The 25,901-nt window shown below is 33.5% G+C and overlaps 1 protein-coding gene across 2 annotated transcripts; it reads right to left on the bottom strand.

Moving 5' to 3' along the window:
• Positions 1-3,356: 3,356 nt before the first annotated feature.
• Positions 3,357-18,126, bottom strand: LOC140883541 (E3 SUMO-protein ligase SIZ1). Of its 2 annotated transcripts, XM_073290055.1 has the most exons (18): positions 17,828-18,126; positions 17,517-17,633; positions 16,082-16,162; positions 15,666-15,708; positions 14,072-14,144; positions 13,529-13,688; positions 13,242-13,375; positions 12,433-12,501; positions 10,137-10,224; positions 9,961-10,036; positions 9,059-9,132; positions 7,899-8,006; positions 7,288-7,449; positions 5,718-5,822; positions 5,428-5,508; positions 4,111-5,344; positions 3,965-4,000; positions 3,357-3,871 (listed from the first exon to the last, which is right to left on the bottom strand). In XM_073290055.1, the coding sequence occupies exons 2-18, from the start codon at positions 17,538-17,540 to the stop codon at positions 3,861-3,863; spliced, it is 2,559 nt and encodes an 852-aa protein (XP_073146156.1). In that variant the 5' UTR covers positions 17,541-17,633; positions 17,828-18,126; the 3' UTR covers positions 3,357-3,860. The 2 variants fall into 2 exon arrangements, with proteins under 2 accessions (XP_073146156.1, XP_073146155.1); XM_073290054.1 differs by having other exon boundaries at positions 3,357-4,000.
• Between the last annotated feature and the right edge of the window lie 7,775 nt (positions 18,127-25,901).

Here is a 25,901-nt window from a genome sequence, read left to right as displayed (position 1 = left end):
CAACTCAACTTCGATATAAACATTATTTTGTCGTGTTTTCATTTGAGTAAGTTTTTTTTTTTTTTTTGAACCCAACTCATTTTATAATTTTTTCATAGGTTGAGTAAATCTTATCTACAATATAAAGTGGTATATTTTATGATAATTTATATAAAATATTTGCATCATAAAATTGATATGTGAGAATTTTAATCAATTTTTGTACATCTTTTTAAATAAGTATATTTTTGTCTTATATATTTGTTTCGTTTCAATGTGTCTTAGTCAACTCTACTTAGGTTAGATTATTGTAAACAAAAAAATAATTTAATATATTGATAAAAATATAATAAAATAAATATATGCCACCAGAACCCAGGCATATTGATTTTAGACAGTGGAAGCAAATATAATCGTCATTTTGTTTTTCAAAATATGCTATTGATATGTTGAAAATTCAAAAAAATGTTCAATATTAAAATTGTAGATTATTAAAAAAAATAAATATCCTATAACAAAATATAATTCATTGTCCCAATTTGTACGATTCTGATAACCTCTAATTTATGCTTTGATTTAAGCATTATTTTGTAAGTTCGAGGTTTATTTTTACGCGTGCTTGAATATAAGTTTCAGTCTTTTTTGGCGGGATATATGTCACCAGAACTCGGTTATATTGTTTTTAGACCGTTGAAGCAAAGATGATCACCGTTTTAATTTTTCGAAATCTGCTATCGATATATGTTGGAAATTCAGAAACATGTTCAATATTAACGTAATATATTTTGAAACGAAAAATCTCTTAGAAAAAAATTCTCACTCACTATCTCAATTTGCATGATTCTGATAACTATAATTTATGTTTTGAAATAAATATTTTTTTTTAAGTTTTTTGTTTTTTTTTACTCGTGTTTTATAACCATAAATAGACCGGCTCATATCCCAATTGTCTCACATAGGGGTGTAAACGAGCCGAGCTACTCGTGAGTAACTCGGTCAAAGCTCGACTCGACCGAACTCGAGCTTGAGTCGAGCTTTGAAACTATGTGATCGAGTAGCTTAGCTACATATATATATAAATAAATATATATAAATATAATATATATAATATTATATTTATATATTAATTTATTTATAATATTTATATATTTTATTTATATTTATTATATTTATTTATTTATTAATATATTTTAAATTTATATATATATATATAATATTCGAGCTCGAGCTCGAATACTAAAACTACAAACGAGCTCGAGCTCGAGTAGTGTATTATATATTTCTAAATATTTTGGAAATTATATTATATTTGAGTATGTAATTTACTAATGAGTAAAAATAATATATTTGAAAATAATAAGATATTTACTTATTATAACTTTTACAAAATATACATTTATTTTTATGCTTTTAATCAATAAAAATAATTTTGAAAACTAAAACGTGCATTTAGTTGAATTTATTAACAATAATTGGATTTAAAACAATTTTATTAAAGGATGTAATAAAAATTTTAGTTGGATTATGTATCAATTAAGATATCTACAATAATTTATATATCACGTACCTTGTTATTTTATCAATAGTTCATGCATCAAAATGAGTTTTTACTCATTACTATTGTTAAGTTGAAACATGGATAATAACTACTTCGGGTCTCTTAACTCATACAAATTTTTTTTCCCGTAATACTTTTTCTCAGCCCCCAAATTTTTATAAAAAAAATTCAAGATTTACCTTTTGTCAAAGCGACTTTTTAAAATATGTATTCGTGCTGCAGCTGAAATATCAATGTGAACTCAACATTGAGTTGAGCTTTTCCCCTACAAGAAAACTTGGAACCTTCCAGCAAGATTTCATGGTTTTTTGTTCAATCTTGGTTTGTGAATTTGGAAAGTAATTATGGTGGATATATTGTGTGGGTATTTAGAATAATATTGAAATAAAAGGACATTTTTGTATATTCAAACGTAATTTTGTAGGTTTTGGGCCGTAATATAGAGATGTTCAAAAATCGCGTAAGCTGTGATAAGTTGTGTAGCTTTTATAAAAAGTTAATCATTAAGACGCATATTTAATTTTCATGGGGTAAAGTATGAATTTTTGATATTTAACGACACATTCTGATGCAAAAAACTTAATTTAATGTGTTTATGTACACACATCGTGTGCAAAAGTTTACTGAAATAGTGTTTGAAAAAGCTTCTAAAAAGCACTTCTCAATTTATCCTTAACAAAATTTTGAAATCTTACGAAATTTTGTTAAGAAAAACCAAAAAACAGCTTCCTAGAAGCTATTTCCAAAACTACTTGATAAGCACACTATAGAACAACAAGCGACCAAGAGGTTTTTTTAAAAAAAATCATTCATTTTTAATTATTAGACAAACATCAAATGGTTCATTCATCTAAGAAATTTTATTTAACCTTTGCCTAAATTATCTCTTTCTATATTATCAACAGTGGTATAACTCACCGTCCAAAAAAAAAAAAAAACAGTTGTATAACTCTAAATTTATAAGGCGAAATTATCAATAAGCTGATAATTATAAGGCGATAATATCACTAAATTTAAATTCTATTGTTCTAACAAATAATAAAAAAAAGATAAAATATGCGTGTCACACATCTGACTACATATTATAATGTGTTACACGTTGCTGTGGATGGTTTTCTTCTACAAAAAAAACTTCCGTCCCAAACAAGCATTCTAATTTATGTTCATAAATCTGGAAAATGATGCGCAAACAAAATTCTCTGTTTTTTGAAACACGTGGAACGCAAAAACGGTAGATGAAGCCTGAAGGTTCTTAAAGATCGTGGGCCAATAAAGAAAATAAATTTTTTAAGGAATTTGTGCCAATATGAACAATAAATAATAATCCAAAGCCGGGGGCACAATAATCTCTTCCAAAATTACTTATGAAAATTTTCTATTTTTAATTTTTTTTATCCACTTGTAAAATTATTATGAGTAGATCTCTGTGAGCCGAAAGAACACGACTAATATTTACAATAAATAGCAATATTTTTAAAATTAAAAATATTAATTTTTCGTATAAACCAATTAAACGATCCATCTCTAAAAATTTACAAGCCCACAGTAGTTACCAATTAAAAATATTAATTTTTCGTATGAACCAATTAAACGATCCATCTCTAAAAATTTACAAGCCCACAGTAATTACCAATGGCATTCACGAATCCCAGCAATTTGGACCGACCTGAAAAGCCCAATCAGACTCAACTGAGCCCAATACGAAGGATACAGCATGTTAATTCTCTCATCGGACCAAAATTTCTTACGCCATACTGAATATATTTATCAACCCAAACACCACAAAATCCACTAGATTTTTTTACCATCGCAAAGCGGATATTATTACCAGCATAATACATATATATTTCTATAGAAATTTAATATAAGGTTGTGAAAATATACAGGCTACATTCTCCTTAAGACCACAAGGGAACATGCTTACCTAAACCTAACGCCTTCCCACTATCTCAAAAGCAAAACTAGATGAAATTCTTTTTCCCATTTTCCAAATAATGTAACTGTCAAATATACAATTTAGTAGCACCAGACCTGAAAATCACCAAGAAACATGGCCAAAACGATGAATGCTAACCTGTCCGGGTGGGATATATCCGACTAAATTACGAAAACAAATTATCCCAGGTGTCGATATCGGCATGATGAGTCTTATCGCTGTAGGAAATGCAGTTAGCAATTTCAATACCGACCCGGAAGCAAGAACGGGTCATGAATCATTCTGGAAACCTTTTTCACCAATTGGGGGCCCCTGACAGCGTTCTGCAGCACTTTTTTGAGGCTGCTGGTGGAATATGTTTCCCTTAAATACACCAACTCCATTGCTTTACTCTGATTCTGAATCAATAGATAGATATAATCTTGGTCTTACAGAACGTCTTTGGCGAGGAAATGAAAAGGGACTATCTGATCTTTCTCTAATTGTCTTACCAGACCTATCGTCGTTCATAGCAAGCAATAAAGATGCTGTGGATAAAGAAAGGAAAATTTAACGAGAGAGGCAGGGTGTGACAATTCTACAAATGATTATCAAAATCGAACCATAAACAACTAACAGAGAACTCAATGAAAAATACCCGTGTCTGCTAATGAACCCAAGGTGCTATCCTTTGATTTTAAATGCTGTCCAGGTCGCAAACCATTCTGGGTTGCTGAATCAACCTGACCACCTGCACCACCATCGCCCAGCCTAAGAGAAATCCAGTCCTCATTACGAATGCTACCATGAGAGTGTTCTTGATGGTCTCTCAAATCAGACTGCGCCACAGGTGTTTCAGATGGCTTTGTGGGGAGAAATATTTGAAGCGAAGGATCATTACAGTTGACCACCAAAGGATTATCCAGTAAGCCGTTATTTATATCTGAATGCTGAGCAGTAGACTCGGGGACAAAGGCTGCGGGTCCCATGCCAGTCTCTGTGGCCAACGCAAAGTCATTAATGGTTGACGGACAATTAAGAGAACCATGTTGCATGTCAATTAAAGGGTCGGGAACCTCTGCATCTGAATCGAATAACTGAAAGCTAGGGACTCCCTGACTAGTAGAAGGCAACGACCAGATATTGATCCCATAATCATCATCATTTGGGCTGTAAAGGCCGAGGCATGAACCTCCACCATTATCAAGGTTAGTATTATCATAATAAGAATCAGGAATTGCATCCTGTGGACCTGTAAATGGAGCTCCAGCATCTGATATAGAATTATTGTAAACTGCTTCAGAAGGTATTAATGGCGCAATTTCTTCATCTGAATCACTGAGTACAATAACTTCAATATCCCCAGCTGGTCCAGAAGGATTTCGGTCACTGAATCCACTTGATGGGTCAATGTTCAAAGAAAAAGATTCATAATCAATGCCATTGGCTGTGGTAAAATCGAGGTTTCCACCACCATCTTGGTTGACACTACCATCCTCACCATCTCTGCCACTTCCAGTGGCACTGCTGCTCATTGGAATTATGTTTTGAATCTGAGCGGCGTTCCCAAAATTTTCTTGGAACCTATTTTCCGGTGAGATCCCATGCATGCCATCAGGTTTGTTGAGTTCCCAGCGACCATTTTGGTTTTTTTTAATACCCAGTTTCAGACCAGCATGATTATCAGAACCAACACCAACCTCCTGTTTGACTGGTTTAAATTCAGGTTTCGGTTTTGATTCAGTCTCCATGGAGGCAGCACAGATGGTACCATCAGGCAAATGCCATAGCCCAAGCTCTCCAAGACCTCTACCATCGCCATCTGCCTTGACGCGCCAAGAACCATCTGGCTTCACCTCAATCTCTGTCACATCTTCTCCACAAGTCCCCATCTAAAATAAAATGAGAAAGCAAAGCATTCATACGAAAAATTGATAAAGAAATATTCATCGTCAAGGCATAACGTAGGCAATACCTGAGATGCGATTCTATTGAAATATGGGTCTATGATCATTTTCTCCAAAGAATAGTTCTTCAAACAAATAGGACATTGCCACTGGATCCAGTACAACAACAATTAAAAACATAAGTGAGCAAAAAGGCCAAGACATTATTTTAACAGGTCTTACAAGTTAGATGACCATATACACTTCAATACCAGAGATATCAATTGTGATATTCACGAGAATTGGAATTCAAATACAAGACAAAAATATCTCCCATCTGCAGGAAGACTAAATATATATATGGCATCATATTACTTGCCTTCCTCGAGCGTTGGTTCATTTCCACAACAACTTCAAGATCAAAACAACCCATATGCACACAGGGCTTAAATCTCCCAGCAACCTTCATTCTTAAACCACTCATCTGAAATATGCATGCACACAAATACAAATTCTATCAGGTATGAGAAATAAGCTCAATGAGGTTGTTTCGAGAATGCATAGTCAATCATCGACCATACCATGATTTCCATCAACAAAAAATGAAGACAGGTACTCAACAAAAATCATTCTTGTATGCAACAAATCAACAACTGTTGACCAAAGATTGATTTAAATAACATTTAAAGCTCAAAAAAATTGACATGGAATTACAGGATGTAGCATCAAGACAGAGGCCAAATTGACACTTGATCGATTTATTCATAAAAAATATTATGATATTTGCAGCTATAGATGTCTAACTTACAAGGGATGCTGTAAAGTCACAGAAATCTTATATTTAGATTTTAGAGCATACTAATTGCAACAAACACTTAGCAGACCTCAATAACTTATCAATGTAGTTATATTCATACAAATGTAATTCACAATGAAAATTTACAACACGTGCCCAAAAAAAAAGCAAATCTTTATAGACATCCTTCTTATCAAGTTTTTCAGGCCTGAAAGCAGCATCCAGCAAAGAAATGACTAATATACAAAAGAGCAGAAAAAAGTTCTCCATGACAAACTACAAGGGTATATTTGGTTTTGTTTCCGGAAGTTTGTTTTTAGAGAACAAATTTTGAATATGTATCGGGAAATCAAATGAATGGGGTTTTGTTTCAGGGGAAAAAAATTACCATAAAAGCCAAATTGCAAGATTTTTGTCTAGCTATTTATTTTTCTATATTATGTGTGGTATAAGATATTGTGCTACAATATAATATATGAGGTAATTTCTCGGGAGGGATGAAAATTTTAATAAAGAAAATGATTGTGGTGGGAGATGTAAAAATGAGTTTTTAGAAAATAAAAAATGAGAGAAAAGTATTTTATCTTTATTTTTATAAATGGAAAAACTGGTGTCTGGAAACAAAAACCAATAAACAATTGATCCAAGGATTTTCAGTACCTAAATGGGATGCATTCACTAAGTTCCAATCAATTTAATAAGAAATCAGTGCCAACAACTTACTAAAAGAGGCTACAACCACATAACAGGAAAATGCGAGAAACAAAACAGAACACGTAAAATGTCTCTTAACTTAAATTTCATCTTTCACTCCCACTACACAGAAAAAAATGGAAACCAAAGGTATTTTCCTGCTCTTAAGATCATCAAAATTAGCAACTAACAAAACAAAACACTCTAATGGAACGCATACATTTACAACACCAGTGCAGAAAATTGTAATAGTTGATACAAAGAGAGAGAAAAAGAAGCATAAATAAAAACAATTTGACATCTTCAAAAAATAAGAACAAAAATAAACACAATATGTGATTAATCTGTGGGGGAAGGGATTCTTTAAAATATATATTGATCAGGTGCAATATATGCACATAAATTTTTTATTCAAAACCATGACCTATATTTCCTGTGCAAAAGAGGCTACAATACTTACAGGACACCGAAGAGAAACAGGAATAAAATCAGCAACAACTTCAATATCACTGTCACTGTCAGCATTTTCTGTGGTAGCACCACCACCAACACATCGACGAACACGGGCCAGTGCATCCTCAAATCCCTCACCTTCAGCCTCTTTTGGGATCATGCTTAGGACCTAAGAACGCAATAGTCAATGTGCTATTATGTCAGCCAATCACAAAACAGAAACTAGAACAGGAATGCCGGAAAATAACTAATTTTTTTCACAGAAATTCAATCTGCAGAATGCAATCATACAAGGTAGCATACAATCAATCAGAAAATAATAGAACACGGATAATTTATAGTGAAGACATGTAAAATCTTTGTAAAATAATGCCCCCACCACCCCCAAACAACTGTCATTTAAAAATAGACAGGGATATCTAACTGTGTATAAATTTCACAGATGGAAGGGAACGAAAAAGCGCGATGATTACACCGGAAAAGTGATGAGGCTCAGACCAGGAAAACCAGAAAGACGTGAACAGATCTCATGAATTACACTGAATCAATCAAATGATAATGTCACAAAAACGATTATAAAAAAGGTCCAGAATTAAGAGTTCCGGATGATTAACTAACATGTTGCAGGGTACGCCGCTTTACAATTCTAACTCCAACACAAAATACACGAGCATCACAGCCTGTCACGGTTATATTATTTATTCCGTCTCTTGTGCATGGTGTAATCTACAGAAAAAAATGGTTATAACAAAAATAGAATATAAATTAACGAGTGCAAAGAGAAAACAGAAAAAGGAAGAACCACAAAAAAGCAATAACAAAAAGGCAACCAAGCAAACTGATGTGGAGTGATATTATTCTCATTTTGTAGTGAACCCAACTAATTAACGGCCATAAATGCAAATGAAATATTGATTAATGCATGTGATGAAATTGTTGAATCAGATTGGAGGAAAACTTGGATTTGAATTTTCCAGCATTAAAAAAGAAGTTAAAATGACAGCAGCAGACATCAATTGTCCACCATCATAAGAAGCTGTCCTGCTGAGGCATGCCTTTCACAAGGACAGTCGGTGCACGTGGCATGCAATCCGCCTCAAGAAAAGGCATTTTTGGAGCTTAATATCAAAATTCAAAAGCCCCATGTCGATCAAACTTCTGTCATGCCTTCTATTACACACTATGAATTGTTAAAATGGGTGAGAGATAACATGTACCTGAAAAAAGTTTGACAAAAGATGAAGAATTTTTTGGAATATATGTTTCAAAATAATGTTAAAGATATAATTTATATTTACATAAAAAAAAAAAAAGCCTGTTGATAGATGGAGTTCTACCCTGAGTCGTTGGCTTTTCTTTATGGAGGAAGCTTTTCTACACCTCGGATTTACAACTAAGTAGTTTAGACACTTTTCTTTATTATTGCTTTCATGATGTGATTGATGTCGTGCAAACACATCAAGAGTTAAATAGTATCTGATTTTTTTTCTGTGGCTGCCATGTCCATGGGGGTTATTTTAAAGGAGGTCCAAGCAGCATGCTACTCATTTCCACAAATCTCGCAAGTACAGCACTTCAAATGATGATGTACTTTTGCTTTTTAATTGTCAAGGATATATCCAACCAATGACAAACATTGAATAGCTTGGCTAAACGTGCTTGAAATTAAGATTGCCCACTAATAAAAGCAAAAGACAGTTTCAAAGTTTGAAAAGCAAAAGACAGTTTCAAAGTTTGAAAAACGGTGATAGAAACTTATCAAGAAACTGAAAACTTACAACCGGACCATCATCTCGACCATTTGCTCCAAGTAGCTGAGAGCCAGGTCTGTTTATTGCTCTCACCGGTACACCTGTGGGTTAAATCAAAAAAATATTAATTAAATGAAAAAAAATGTGAAAGAATGTTATAAAGATAACTGGTGGTGTTCAAATTTCAGATTTGAAAAGTATACAGCACAATGTGCATACTTAGCCTTTCGCATATAAAAATGCACTGTTCTTAAGGCGGCCCCTAGGACCGGCTTAGGTGGTCACCCACAACCCCAATTTTTAGAAAATCGGTGGCTCTAGGCAGTGCTGTTAAAATCGGCCGCCTAGCGGACAACAAACCGCCTAGGCGGTTCAATTTTCTTTTAAAAAAAGAAAAATAAATTTAAAAATATTAATCAACTTTTTGAAAAAGAATGGTTGAACACGTTTTGTTGAGATATATGCTGTATGCATATAAAAAAATTATGCACATCAATAAGCATGGTTGAAAAATATATTACTGAAAATGTTGGACACATTTATGCACATTTTGACTAATTTTTTATATTATAAAATATTTTATACATTTTTATAATTAATTAATTAATTAATATATTTTAAAAAAAAACTGCCTAGGCGCTAAGCGGTGGGTGGCCGCCCGCCTTACGCCTAGCGCTTTTTACAACCTTGTATAAATGATATCTTTTTTTTTTGGAAAGGTATAAATGATATCTTTTCATTATACATTTTAAAGGGCAGTGCATGATTTGCTGTAATGTACACAAAAACCAGTATCATCGATGTCAAATCTTCGTGTGTAACTCAAAAAACATTGTTTACAGAGGAAACTTGATGAAGGAAAAAATAAACTTTGTTATCTGATAAATCATTGGTTTACAAAGGTTGAGCAATCTCGGTAGAAGTAATACCATTGACCTGTAGATCTGCATATTGTGGCCACTGCATCCTAAATGGCACCTTGTCATTAATAAGCATACACCATGCCTGGTCATCAAAGCACAAACATATTCATTATGCAATGAGCGTAAAAATTATAAACCTGCACAACAAATATTGCCTTATATCACAATGAACCCTAACCAACCTGAACGTCATATTCTTGTTTTGACAGCAAATCCTTGTCGGCCCTAGAGAGTTGAAATGTTTTTTCAATGCTCTGGCCAGGATTTGAGCTGGAAAAAATCAAATGTCAATCAGTTGCCATCAGTGAGCAAAACTTGCATGGCATATAAGTAACAAACATGAAATAACAATTAAAAGCATTAAAACAAAGAGATTGAACCAGCACTGAATAAGATCCAAGATAAAATTTATCCCCAGTGGCAAAAATATGGCCATAATGCAGGTGAAGGTAGAGCCCGAGTGCACATCATAAAATAACTCAAAAATAAGTTCACTCCGAGAAGGAAAAATTGAAATCCAATGTATGACATGCGCAATTTTGATCCCACGATTCCCACGATTCTAGACTGGCTGTGGCAAGCTAACATAAGTTAGAAATCTGGTTTACACAATGCAGTAATCTTGTCAAATAACACCAAAAGTAAAATCGATATTTTCAGTTTTTTTAAAAAAAAATTGTATTCTGTTAGGTTTCAATTACATTGAAGATTAAGTTTCTGTTTCGTTTTGATTGCTAGGGCTGATTAACCAAATCATACCAATTAGTTTTTAAATCTATTTCAGCACATCCAGTCAAGGAAAGAGTGATTGTGGTAAATGAAGCCCAACATGTTTTCACTTGTAAGAACTGCACAGTTCCAAATCCAGAATAATTTTAAGATTAAGATTACTTACCCCAAACAGAATACCTCAAATACAACCCAGGCATGAAAAATAAACCATATAACCCCAACAGGTTTACCACTAACAGATTGATTGATCACAAGTTCATAACTAAGTTGTTTTTGAATGCCACGTTTGACGTATCAAATCGCTCATAGGAAAACTATGGTCATCAAATGGACATGCTAATAAATTGAATCCTCCTAACATGTTGTGACTATTTGTGAATTCTTAATGCCAGAATGGCCAAATGATTTTCATGAATAAAATATGAATTATGATTATTCATCAATTAGCTATACACGTGCAACTTCCGCCAGTAAGTTCTACTCATGTCAAAATATTATAAATAGGATATCAACAAGTTGGAAAGAATTTCAAAATTTTCTTACAAAAATTACCACAAGTTAAGCACGTCTCCAAACACCAATGAAGCTATAAATTTCAATGGGTCATGCTAAATTTTCCAGAAGTATTATAACAATCATTTCCAAACAAAGTATTTTCCCAGGAAGCCAGATTTCGACATCAGTTTATGGGGGAGTCTCAGACCTAGAGACCACGGTCAGGGAAAGGTCAGAAAGAGGATATGTAATTCTATAGAGCAATCAGTTCCTAAATATTAGAAGACGAAATAACATAATAGAGGATATTCTTGATTATTTTTAACGTTGCAAACAACTAGGAAGAGACGTACATGCCACCATGAGCATAATAGGGTCGCCAGGAATTTAGGTAGCTGAAAAAAGTCAACTCTGACCTTGATGCCATTGCAATAATTAATTTTGGCGTATATTTTTCAATGCTGACCAGAAGAGATGGAAGTTGGAAGAAGTTCTATGCTAGAAATTTGTGATAGTTATCATAATTATCTCAATATTCCGAAATTCAAAGGTGCTACTTCAAAATCTCCCGATTGACAAGCCCAAGTTGGCAATCCATAGTGCTAAATACCAAATTTTTTTTTTTTGAGCCACTAAATACCAATATTCTCATCAATGGACGTGACAAAGCAAGTGTTATTTAGTCTATAACTTAAAATTAGGAGATTCGCGAATAGAATAAATCACTGAAAAAATTCAAACAATAAACCAATGCATGATATCAACCAAAATTTTTTATCATTTATTCTCTCACTGCGTATTTTGCACAACGCCAGTCTTCTATGCATCAACAAATGCCTATGGCTCAAATTTTCTGGGTCTTACTCGGATTTAATGCGTAGAAATTGTGATATAACTTTATGAAAAGTTCTTGGGACATTCAACAAAACCATTGTTTGTGGTACCATTGGAATGGGTAAAAATATAATAACATTACCATTACCACCCAAACAGTAAATGGACACAGAATTGGCAATCTACCATGTGCAAACAAATAAATTTGATAAGTGTCATCCATGAGATGGACGACAAAATAGCAAAGAAGTGTTGAAACTGGAAATTTTCTTTCAATTGATATCTCTAAGACCTAAGTAAATAGGATAGAGTTTCTGGAAAAATAAAAAGGTAAATAGGATTAGAGCAAATACAAAGACTCTTACATCTAATATTTAAATTTAAACTTAATATAAACAAAGAATAACATCAGCTTACCCATCTGAAGGAACATTGGTGATATTCAACTTTGCAGGATAAAGAGGATGTGCAACTGTCGCCCAGAAGCTGCATATGAGAAACAACAAAATCCACCATATAATCAGGATAAAAACAAATTAAGAACAGAGAATGAAGAATTCCTTGGCAAATGTCAACCCAAAATCACAGACCAAAATATCTCTAAAAAGAACTTTTTACCAGGTATAAACAAGTCGAATGAAACGTTATCTGATGGTAAGACTCCTACCCTTACGACTACTGTCACCATACATAGAAACTTTCCCAAACAAATATTAATCTGCCATTGCCTGGTATACCAGAACTAACTGTTTGACCAACATTAGTTTTCAGCATATCACAGCTTCAGCAAAACTGCAAAAGCACTCACTTGATTCAAACGCTTGCTAAGGAGTAGAAAAATGAATAATATTCTACTTTTTTATTTTATTGAAGTCCGGGTCTTTAAGAAGTTATCTTGTAAGAGAGATGTACGCCAAGACACCTCGAACCAATCGGATAATGAAACACTAAAATCCTCAAAACAGAAAAAAATTTAAAGCAGATTGTAAACGAGGAAGATTAGAAAAGAAATTGACAACAAAGCAAGATAAAACCAGTGTTTGCAATATTTTATTAGAAAAGCTACCAAATGAAAATTTCAAATAACAAATATTAGTAAGTAGAAACATTATATAACATAGAAACAAGAAGTTCCAGCAAGAACAAAAAAAAGCTAGGAATGCACATGAGATATGATATGAATTCACAAAATGAAAATACAAATAGAAACGTGAAAAACCACTTACGGGTCAGCCCGACTTAGCCTACAAATTTCACAATAAAAAATCTCTGGAGTATCTGGTAGAACACCCTCTATAGGTTTCTCCGGAATCACCACACATGTCATATGCTGCCAGACATTGCATCTAGGATCTTCACACTGCTCCAAAACAAATTAGTTACAAACATGTAGACAGGACATTCAGGTAATAAGAAGTGGTGACAAAATCTCTACTCCAGCAAGAAATTACCATAAGAAGAGAGTTAAATAGTAAATCAAGGATAGTAAATATGCAGCATGTAAAACATGTACCTGGATCATAGAATCAGTTTGCAGTGTACTTCCGCAGAGGCAGCGTATCTTATATGTCGCATAAGAGTCTTCAATTTGTTCTTCAGTTTTTATATTTTTACTATTCGAGACACCTTGTGATTTTGATGCCAAGTCCACTGTACCAGAAACTTGCATTTTTCTGAAAATAACAGAGACGGGGATAAAATCAACAAGGAAGCAAGCGGAATAGAAATTACATTACATTTTACAGAATATATCATCCACAGGTGTTGCAACCCTGCGACTCCTGAGTATTACCTCCCACATTTTTCCTCCACCTTTCTCTTAATTCAACTTCTTATAAGTATTGCCACCACAACTATAGAGTTTTAAGTGAAACGCTGTGACTTTAGTCACTTCACAGACTGGATTCCTTATATGGAAAATACACGAGAAACTATGGTTTTTTTTAACTTGATGATGCTCTAGGCAAACAGAGGAAATGTGATTTGGAGAACCATAACATTCTAATTAGTAAACACGTCTCAATATAATTCTAAGTGAACCAGAGACAAAAATCACCTGTAAGTGTCATCAACTAGTTTTGCCACTTCCTCTTTTCCAACTGCATTTTTCTTCGCCCACATTACTGAAACTGTTAAAGACACAGCAATATATTGCATTATGCAAAGCTGTACGATCAGAGGTTTAAAAAGACGCGCACATGCACATTTGTGCATAACCTTGTCACAAGTTGTGATACCCAAGTATCTCATGTTTCAGCAAAAAGCTAGCAAAGATGGACTTGAATTTCGTATGTGAATCTGTAATTTGTTTATTATTAAACAAAAGTAACTTATGGAGTCTTGGATAGAAGGGGTTCTAACCAAAACTTTCTCATATACACAAAATAGGCTAAGAAAATTCAGATCAAGTTAATTCTTTGAGCAAGCAATGACTTTCTTGAGAATTTCTCGAGTTCCTTCCCAAGGATCTATTGTGTTGACCTTTATTCCGCTTGGCGTTTAAGAACATGAAATTTGGTTGACGAACAAACCAATTTTTTTTTTGATAGAAAACTATAATATTATAGATAAAATGAGATTACTTAGATTACAAAAAGTGGACCAGTGGTCCACAAAAGCTAGCTATTTTCCAATGCAAACAAAGGCAGCTATCAATCTAAATCAAAGCCAATTTCCAATCCCTATACAAGAATTGTGCTAATCATGCATATTAATGTTGTAAGGACTAGATTATCAACATAGACAACAATCAAGGAGATATTACATATACTGGCTCTCAAAATGTAATGATCTACATGGTTCAACTGTGAGACCAATCCCAGGGAGACAGTTAACATGCCATGAGAAAGCCACATGAAAATGGTGAGGCGTTAAGTTATGAAGATTGAGATTATATTTTCCTTTCATGCAAATATCCTTCTTTTTAATAGGTTGGGCCAAATCCAAGTTAAAATACTATTTAAAATGCACAATATGTAGACAATCTTAATATACCTTTTCTTCTGATGAAGAAAAGCTTTCAGTTCACAAAGTTTTATCTATTTCGAGTACGGTAGAATAAGAATATCCCGATACTTGATAATTAAATTGAGGCTATAGGAGGAGCTATTATAAGTTAAGAAAATGTTTACCCTTTACCTTGTTAGAATATTAGGACCAAAAAAAAAAATGTATCCGCTCTTAATATTTGATAATAGAATTGAAAATTATCTGATCATTTGCAACAGCGGTGAGAAATTAAAATTAACCTTTTCTATCACAAATTACACAAAAATTGATTACAAACCTGATACAAGATGAATGTTAAGTTATTGTTTGATTAAATATGTTGAGAATAATGTTTGATACACTTTTTAATGAGACATTGATCATTTCCATCATATGGCAAAGTAATGTGGGCTGGGCATTTATAAACAAAATCATCTTTTTTATTTACTAGGGCAAGTCTTTTAAGCTGAAGTTTGGTTCACAAAACAGATGTTCAGGCTGCGCCTCTTTGATAATCATGGTTCAAAGAGCCTAGGATGTAAATCACCAGACAAGAAAATAATAGCATATAATTGAGGCAAATAATTCCTTTTATTTTACAAGATATAAGCAGCACAAACACAAGGAATCGGAAGAAATATAAATAAGGAATCGTCATGTACCTCGGTCATCAGTGAGAATAGCCAATATTCTATCAGCAAGGTCCTGTTCACAACCAATACATGATTATAATTGATGTATTATACCATTTACTGCCAAAAAATGCCTTATTTTGTTTACAAATGTCCAAGAGATGAAGAGAATGATTGCATAAAACAAAGCTCCTTTAGTCTAGAAAATAGATTAATTTAAAGTCTGGGCTATTTAGAATTTCAAAAGCAGAAAAATGAAACACAGAACTTGGAAAACACTTTAATGTAATAGACTGCTCGCGGACGAAAACCAGAAAAGAAACAAACTGGACATCGACTCCAACCTTCCAAATTATGTCTTCGCCACAAAATAAGATAATAAAAAAAATACAGGTGATGGACAGAGAGGCGCAAAACTTCTTTAGTAATAACTCTTCCACGTCTACCTGCTTCTTTCCCTGCTTTGAAAGCCCTAGCTGTGTGAGTACATCCTTGAGTTCCTTTATTCGAAAATATGCCAGTTTGTCCTGCAGAAAATAAAATAATATCAGTTTAGCAGAAACATCCCCAACACCCTTCAAACATCACAATACAACCCAAAAAAAAAAGAAAAAACAAGCAGACAATGTTCAGAATAGCAATAATTGACACGTTTTTAGGGAAAGAGAGATCATAATGTGATGTAGGTTTGGCTTTTGCCTATCTTCGATCTGAAAACTTTTCAAAAGATTTTTTAAGATATTTGTTTAATTTTTTAATGGCGTTTGGATATGAATTTCGAAAAATGATACGATACATCACGGTATGCTTTTGTGTAATGAATTTAATGATTATATCTAAATCAAATTGAGAAATATCAATACGAAATCAGTACTTTAAGAGAGGGCAAAGGTACGATTATGCAGTAGTTGTTGTTTGATATAATTGAATTGAAAATGCAAACTGACGAGCTGATTTAAGACTGAGGAAATCATGTTTTCAGAAATTACGCTCAATCAGACTTTTCTATTGGAAACGTCCGCTCCAAAATCGAAACAAATAAAGCATATTTTTCGCAATCACACGCGAGTTCTTGAACTGCAAACCGCAAGATGTGGAGACCATACTGCAGAAACACCAGTTCTATCCCCTTGAGCCACATACCATCACAGAAAAGTATAATTAGAAACTATAGATATAGTCTAGCTGGGAATCAACCAGAATTCAATTTTTCCAGTCAGGAAAACAGACTATAGTAGAAGCAACTGATGACATAAATTATGGTACAGACCCTTTTCCGAGCAAATTAACTGCATCCCCAAGTGGGCTTGCTCGGAAATCTAAGTAATGTACAATGATACAAACAAGACAGGTTAAGGTCAAGAACTCATGCTTAAAGATTCTCTGTTAGCTTGTATTACACGCAAAAAAGAGTGAATTCAGTATCTAATATGGCATCAGATCACAAGCGAAGATTTGCTCATTGATTCACTTCCATGACCATGACCTTTTTTTTTCTTTTGGCAACCAGCAATTAGCCTGTGCATGAAATACTTGGCACCATTAAGGGACTTGTCCTCGCTGCTGGAATGGTTCAGTCAGCTCAAACTACATACAAGTCAACAAAAGGCATGTAGAACAACACAACACCAGTTCAACTGAAACCATGAAACATCAGCAAGTGTTGCCTCCACATAAGTCATTATTTATATAACATTTGCAGTCACTCAGCGGCATTTCTGGCATAACAATCTAACAGTGATATATATCACAACCACTGTCGAGAAGCAGAATAATAGACAATTAAAAAAAAACACACAGCGCATTACCATAAAAAGGGAAATAGGATAAAATTCCATTCAATCAGAATCAAACAAAATCCTGAATCAAGACTAAATTTACCCTGCAACTTGCCACCAGGTCCATCCTATTACCCCTTCTGCCACTATGCGACAGCCCACCTCAGCAGAGACAGCAAAAAATTAATCAAACTTCCAGCCCATGCATCTCTCCAATAAGCTGATCCATTCAAAAAGAAGATGAAATAAAATAAAATTGGCGATCACATCATCCGTATGATATTGGTTAATGGATACCCAAAAATAATAATAAATTGCACTACTACTCGTGCAATATCAGTAGCATGGCAATAAAACGCATAACAAAAATTCCAATTAAAAGTGTTTGACGGATCAAAAAGATTAGCAAATTACCTGGAAATACAGAGAATCGGTAGTCCTCCGATTGTGTACGCAATTAGGGTTTTGGAGAGAACGAGTATGCTTTCCGCTGCCCCTCTCTCTCTCTCTCTCACACGCATACAGGTAAGATTTGTGTGTTATTTTTTTGACCCCAAAATCAGCCGGAAAGAGAGTTTCACCAAATTCCGGACGTATCGCCGTTTATAGTTTCCGGTTAATTCCTGCAAATATGTCCGGGTTGGGATCACCTGCTCTCGAGTACACGCTCAACAACTTTTTAATCATGATTAAAATATTTTGAGGTCGTGGCGTTTTCTCGACGATCTTCTAAGAAATGAAATGAGGGAAAATTAAAATTAATAATTGGACCCTTTGTCTACGAAAGTAATTATCTTTGTACTTTTATGACATTTCGGTACATCCTCGGTTTCAACTTCTAAAAGTCAAACGTACAACCCTGCATGATATTGGTGAACAGATTCTAGGAAGTCGTACTGTTGTATAGGATAATCTGTTTTTGATTTATAGTGGTCTTCCAATTTATGGCCACTGGAAATACACTGAATATAATATGGCTGTGTTTACTTATTTTGATAGCATTGTAAAGATATAATTTACAAGGTAATTAGTAAACTAATTAGATAAGATATAAAATGTTATGGATAAATAATAATTTGTTTACCGTGATTGATTACAATTGTGATTAGAATTGTGATTAAACAAAAAATCACAATTTTGCCCTTTAAATATGATGAAAAAGATTATAAAGAAGGGTATATTTGGAGTTTTTAAATTTTTTTTTCATTTATACAAGCCAAAGATTATTTATCCTTAATGAAATTGAGGATTACAAATCATGCTCAAATTTAATTATTAACGGGCCTTGAGTTTATGAATTTTTGTTAATTTTTAAGTAAACATGGAATGAATTATTATTAATAGTCTTATCACATGATAATCACCCCAAGTAAACGCAGCCTATATATACATAGGGAGCGTTTTGGACACCTTTTATTTATTTAAAAGTGATTTTAGTAAAAATTATTTTGAAGTTAGTGAGAAACTAAAATAGTGAGTGTTTGAAAATAAAAATTGAAAGCTAATACAAGCTAAAGTTTAGTTTTGAAAAATAATTACTTTCAAGCTTAATTTTTTAACTAAATGACAATTATATTCTTATGTGATTATTTAATTTTTGATACTTACACTATAAAAAATGAGTTTATATATTATTTTACATTATGAATTTTGTACCAAAAATATTTTATTTTTTATAAGATGAATACTTGAAAAAATATATAAGATTAATAAAAATTAAAAAAATTAAAAATGAAAAAAAAAATTATAAATATACAAGATATGTACAAAAATGTATGAAAATGCAATATATATATAAATAAATGCTTGTAATAATAATGTAAAATTTTTAAAAATATTTTTTTTAAAAAATGCTTGTAATAATAATGTAAAATTTAAAAAATATTTTTAAAAAAAATACTTGTAAACGGCGAGATATATATATATATATATATATATATATATATATTTGCTGAATTTTCTTATGATAATCGTGTATACTATTAATCATTTAACATTTTGGATACAAAATTTTTTAAAAATATTGTTTTAGTAAGTTTTAAAATTCTGAAAATTATATTTAATGGTGATAAAAGAATATACAAATTTACTAAAATATATTATTATGATTTTTTAATTAAATGAAAACATAATGATTTTATAAAATATTGGTTTGAAAATTCATCATGACATCATAATTAAAGAAAATACTGCCCTTTTTAAATTAGTCATAGGACACACATGTTGCGTGTATAATGTAATGTTTGAATATAAACATATGATATCTTATATAATCAATTGGTAAGATATAAGATTTATCATCATAAATTTACATAAATTGTAAGGTAAAAAAATAAAAATGAAAATGTGAGGAAGGATTGAGGATGAGGGACAAAGAAACGTTGGGGGAAAATGGGCAGCAGGGGAGGTTGGGTTTGGTCGAATTAATTTTTTGTCTTTTTGATTTTTTAGTTTTTTATTTGAATGAGCCTTTTTTATTTTAGATCAAAGATAAAAGAAATAATGACAATTTTGTTCATTCATTTTTTAACCAAATTCAGTTTTTTCAATGACTTTGTGCATTATAAGATAGTAAATATAAGTAAGTGCGGTGAGCTAAATCGTTAAAAAATTAAAAACGAACTTAAAAAATGAAAAAAAATAAAGATTATTTAAATAAATAGGTTTGGTCAAAAAGATATTTGTTTCATAAAATTGACACCTCACAATAGTTTTGTGATATAAATAAATAAAAGATTTGTTCTAAAAAAATTAGTAAATTTTTTTTAAAAAAAAAAAAGATAAACTGCCAATTATTATGAAAATAATTTTTTTAAAAAAAACAATGGTTGATCGATTCATTATTTTAAGATTATTTATCTTTCAAATTAAAAAACATGAATATTAACTCTTATAGATGTCTTTTTATTAAATAGGTGTTGTGAAGACCCGAAAATTTCGAGCCAACTTTCACCTTGCAACAACACCATGGTCCAATTGAAATGTGCATCGAATTCACCTAATTTTCGAACTATGACTTATCCAATATATTCACCACATTTCAGCACTCAATTTACAAAAATTGAAGTCTTGTTTATGGCAAAATTGTCCAAAAAATATCACATGTGCTTACAAATTGTAACAACCATTTTAATGGTTTTTGTGGTCATAAAAATGTTGATTATGATTTATGACTATTGAAGCGAGATCTTTCAGCTCACCTTGAAGCCTAAAAGTAGTTCCAACACTTCCAACACAATGAATGAAATCACGTCCAATAAAGCATTCTTAAATCCAATGTCCAGAATTTTGTTGTTGTCCCAAACAATTTCTAAATTCAATCTCCACCGTTCACAAAATATTTTTTCTATGATATACATGTGTTATCCATGTTGCAACCCAATCGGCTATATTTACGCAATGGGCACTCTCAAGAATACTGCACAAAAGTTTGTGCGAGGACATAAAAACTTTTGTTTGTCATCCAAAAACCAATCCAAATGCCAATCAAATTCGATCTTCACCATTCAAAAGTTTTTGCACTCCTGAAGAGCATTCTGACAAAATTTCAGATCGATCCGAATGTTCAAAATGTCGCAAAGTCTTCTGAACGTTGATTGATATATAGACATGCAAATCTGAGAATTTCTTACACTCTCCTATTTTCGAGCAGTATTGAGTAGAAGAATTCTAGTAATTGCTCTTACATTATCGAAGCTCTCTGTAACGCCCCAAAAATTTATTATCGAATTAATTGGAAATTAAAATAATTATTGAGTTGGAAAAATAATTATTACTGTCAAATGAGTTATAAAGTGTATTTATAAAATATACGTGTCAATTATTCAATGAGTTTGACTATTTTTGAATATCTTATAATATTGGCATTTTGAGATAATTATTGAGAAAATGAAAATAAAAAAATTAATTATGCTAGATATTTTAATTTGGAGAAATATTGACTGAGATGACTGGTCAGAGTGTAAGTTGGACTTAGTAATTAATTTGAAAAAATTATGAGTCCAATCGACTGGTCAAAGTCAATAATTTCAGAAACTGGTGTTAATAGTTGTTGAGGGTGTGTGACGGAAAATATCATATTTATGACTAATTTTTACCAATTGTGTATCAAAAAAATTAGTTCGATACCCGAAAATATTGGATTACTATAAATAGAAAAACAAGCACGGGAACCTTATAAAAGAAAACACAGATTATAGATTTTTTCCCAAATGTTTCCCCAATTTTCGGATTCACTGTAGCAGTCCAAGTTTTTGATTTTTTCGGCCATTCACCGGAGCTCTGATCAAAGATCCGAACGGTCACTTTGTAGCCAACATCAATACGAGTCTTTTGGTACCAAAAAATCAACAATCGGACGGTTGGATCGTCGGAAAATCGAGTTAGAGCATACGGGTTCTGCACAGAATTTCGTCGGCACTGTTCATCATCTTCTTCGGTGAGATTTTGATGTTTTGAGCTTGTTTTTGTTGGTTATAAAGCTAGTAATCAATTCTTTGAGTTGTGGAGAGTATTTCTCTAGCTCATGGGATAATTTTGGTGCAGAAATGGCGTAGATCGGAGCCCGAAAAGTATGTCGTCGCCGCCTTGTTTTTCTCCGATCGCCGACGCGTCGGACCTTCGTTTTGGGCGTGGCTTAGATGGTTGGAATCGTTTTGTCGAGCTCTACATATCTGGAAAATTTCATAATTTTTGGAGCACGTTTGGATCACCGCCGTCTCCCCCACTTTTTTCGGCGACCACCTACATGTTAACGATTTTTTATCGGTTCGACGTGGTAGATCCGAATATCCAAGTTTCGAGCCAATATTCGAAATCGTTAAGCGGTGAGAGCGCAATAAAGTTTGGTTATTTTTGGTCAAAGTTTGATCAGAGTTGACCAGGGTTGACTTTTGACCATTATGTGATTTTTCGCAGATCGGAAGCTAATTGAGGATAATTAGAGGCAGAAATCAACATTTTAGGGATTTTGAGCTTCCTGAATTGGATAATTATGAGATTTCCAAGTCCCGATATGCGCAACCGTAACCGTATAAGTTTTTCGTGCGTTTTAAATGCAAAGACATGTTATACCTTTCCTTGCTCACACCGTTTAGATCAGTATATTCACTATTTTGGTTATTAAATTGTGTTGTTGCATATGTATGTGGGTATGATAGCTCAAATTTTAACTCATGCATTATTCACGTTTTTATGTATTGTGGATGATTTTTTCTGTCATGGCTAGCTCTTAGTTGTTGTTCACTGGTTGATGGCTGGGTTAAGTCCCTTGGGTCTTGGTTTAAGATGTCTTGAACTAGTGTCGGCTAGGTGAACAGTTGAATGGTTGTAAGAGTGGTCTATCTAGCGGGCAACTCAAGCAGGGCTCCGGCGACTGGGTTGTCCGGGTCGGGTAAAGTGTGTTAGGGTCATATGTTATGGTTTGATTTCGAATTATTTTAGTTTGGGCCAAGTAATTTATTTAAGAGTTTAAGTGTTTAGTTTATTCATTGGGTCAATTTTGTTATTGGGCCTAAGATGTTCATTGGGCTTAATTTAGTTATTGAGTCTAAAATGTTTATTGAGTTTAATTTATTTATTGGGCTTAGTTGTTTATTTGGGATAAAATATTATTTGGACTTGAATGAATTGATTTAGTTATTGAGCCAAGCTTATTGAGCTTAAAATATTTATTGGAGGTTTAATTTAATAATTGAGCTAAATTTGTTAACGAGCCTAAGTTGTTTAATTATTTAGTTGGGCTAAGTTCTAAGTTAGACTAAGTATTATTGTGTCAATCTAAGTCTGATTGGGTCATTTTAAGTGTGATTGAGCAAGTCTAAGTATTTTTGGGCCAGTATAAATGTTAATGATCAAGTATAAGATTATGGGCTTTAGTTAAGGGGCAACAACTCGAACTAGCCAGTATAAATGTATTATGTTACGTATTATGTTATGATTTAGATTACGACGCAGTTTATGCATACGATTTTACGATCATGCATGCATTAGAATCCTCGGGTTATTTGTATATACGTTATGTGCTTGCATGTGGTTTTATTTAGTAGTACTCGTTATTAAAGGTAGAGCATGCTGGGCCTTTAGGCTCACTAGATCTAAATGATGTGCATGTGAGTTTTATGTTATTCATGAGGTTGTGGTCCCGACTGGTGGTGAAGACCTCTGTGCATCCGTGGCGAGCTAGCACATCCGTGACCTTCGTCAGCTCATGTTTCAGTTGATTTAGTTTATGATGAGATATTTTATGTATTGAGCTATTTTCCGCACATGTTTACTATTTTTCATTAGTTTGCATACTTTTGAGATTATAGTCGTTTGCATGGAATTTAACATGTTCGAGTTTTTAAACTTTTAAGATGCAATCATTTTTTATTATGTATAAAATTTTATGAAAATCTATTTTAAGTATAGATGCATATATGTATGGGCATATGTGTAATATTTTTTTAACAAAATTCCTTCGAGTTAGGGTCGTTTCAGCTATTTTCCGCACATGTTTACTATTTCTGATTAGTTTGCATACTTTTGGGATTATAGTCGTTTGCATGGATTTTAACATGTTCGAGCTTTTAAACTTTTTAGATGCAATCGATTTTTATTATGCATTAATTTTATGAAAATCTATTTTAAGTATAGATGGATATATGTATGGGCATATATGTAATATTTTTTTTTAAAAAAAAATTTACGAGTTAAGTTCGTTTCATTTGGTATCAGAGCAAGGTCTTTGGAGGGTTGACTAGCCTGCTACGCGGAGTTTAGAAGTCACACTGCCAGTCTGTGAGTTTTAAATGCTTTTAATTATATGTTGTAAGAATGGGAATCATGAGTTATGTTTTCACTGAATTTTTGTTATAAAGGTTTTCAATTAAAATACCCAGTTATACGCTACGGTTGTGTGAGGAATTGTTGGGAATTTCAGCATGCCTCTGAGTCGTGTAGTTTGTGATGCGAGTAATCAGGATCCAACTTCGCCTCTACCTTCACCTGTAGCTCTACCACTCACATCTTTTGAGAGGGCCAGTATGGACATGCTAGCTGGTATCACGAGTTTACTTGAGCATCAGGCTGAACAACTTAGGAGGACGCACGATGAGGACATCACTGAGAGGTTCTTTAAGCAAGGACTAAAAGGAGTTTGCGTGGACCCGTGATCCACTTGTAGCTGAGGAGTGGATTCGAGCATTGGAGATGATCTTTGCCTTCATGGGGACCCAGGATGCCGATTGGGTTAGATGCGCAATCTACATGTTGAAGGATTATGCAGTTCTCTGGTGGGAAGGCGCGGTGACTGGTCTTTATCTGGATAGGATGATTTGAAGGGATTTCAAGACGGCTTTCTTTGAGAAGTACTTCACAAAGGATGGCGAGTCCAGTTGATTTGTGATTTCATGAGCCTCCGACAGAGAGACAGGACTGTGGCCGAGTATCTAAAGAAGTTCGAGCGAGGTTGTCACTTCGTGCCCACAATTGCTACAGTGGAGAACGAGAGGCTGCGATATTTCACTGATGTCTTGAGGTCTGACATCAAGCATAATGTTTCCATGATGGACGTGACAACGTACAAGGTAGCGGTTAATCGAGCGTACCGATCTGAGAAGGGGAGGAAGGAGATGCAGGCTGACTTGCAGAGTAGAGGCAGTTCCAGCAGTCATCTAGAGGACAATTTTCTAGCGAAGAAGTCTTATTTTGGGTCGTCTAAGGGATCAGATTTTCCTAGACTGCGTCAGCAGCTTCAGGGGGCAGTTGCCCTAGCTTTGGAAGGGTACCTTTATGTAGGTAATATACTTGACGTGTCTATTACTGGGTAGGATATTATCATACCATCTGGTGAGGTACTTTATACCACCAGGGTTCTCAGGGGATTAGAGTTGGAGTTTTGGGGGCATGAGGTTATAGCCGCACTGGTTATGTTGTCGATGTTAGGATTTGATCTCATCTTAGGTATGGACTGGTTGACCGTCAGTGAAGCTTTGATCGACTTTTAGAAGAAGAATATATCATTGAATTCTACGAGTGAAGATCTAATTATCTCCTATGCAGCCCGGAGCAGCAGCGTGCCGCACGTCATCTCTTGTGTACGTGAGAAAAAGTTATTATGTAGGGGTTGCCAGAGATTTCTTGCTAGTGTGGTTGCGGTGGCAGAGCCGCCTACTAGTTTTGTTGAGGGTGTGGACATTGTACACGACTTTTCAGACGTCTTCTCGGAGGATGTAGCTTGAATTCCACCAGATAGGAGGGTGAGTTCAGTGTTGATTGATGCTTAGTTGATTTTGTGAGGAATTGGAAAAGTGCTTTTGGGATAGCGGAAAAGTTAGGTACTTGAGTCATCTTATCGATCCTTTCTGAAAATATTAAATCTTTCTTGTAGTTCATGCATTCCTTGATTCGCATGACAATTGTCATTGAATATTCAGTCAATTTAGCATCGATTGATATTTTGATTATAAATTTCGAAAATTCTTATTTCTTGAAAAACTTGAATTCT

The sequence above is a fragment of the Henckelia pumila genome, chromosome 2 (genome assembly GCF_033568475.1).
Source record: "Henckelia pumila isolate YLH828 chromosome 2, ASM3356847v2, whole genome shotgun sequence".
Classification (NCBI taxonomy): Eukaryota; Viridiplantae; Streptophyta; class Magnoliopsida; order Lamiales; family Gesneriaceae; genus Henckelia; species Henckelia pumila.
The sequence above is the reverse complement of the archived record's forward strand: the minus strand, read 5'-3'. Positions and strand labels throughout refer to the sequence as shown.

What these genes read in the sequence shown, in the direction of transcription:
- LOC140883541 (XM_073290054.1), bottom strand. Translation starts at nt 17,540, where the DNA reads ATGGACCTGGTGGCAAGTTGCAGG. An exon ending in TGCAGATCTACAGGTCAATG is followed by an intron (nt 9,133 to 9,960) that starts GTATTACTTCTA and finishes TTTAACCCACAG; the next exon opens with GTGTACCGGTGAGAGCAATA. An exon ending in TCAATAGAATCGCATCTCAG is followed by an intron (nt 5,345 to 5,427) that starts GTATTGCCTACG and finishes ATTTTATTTTAG; the next exon opens with ATGGGGACTTGTGGAGAAGA.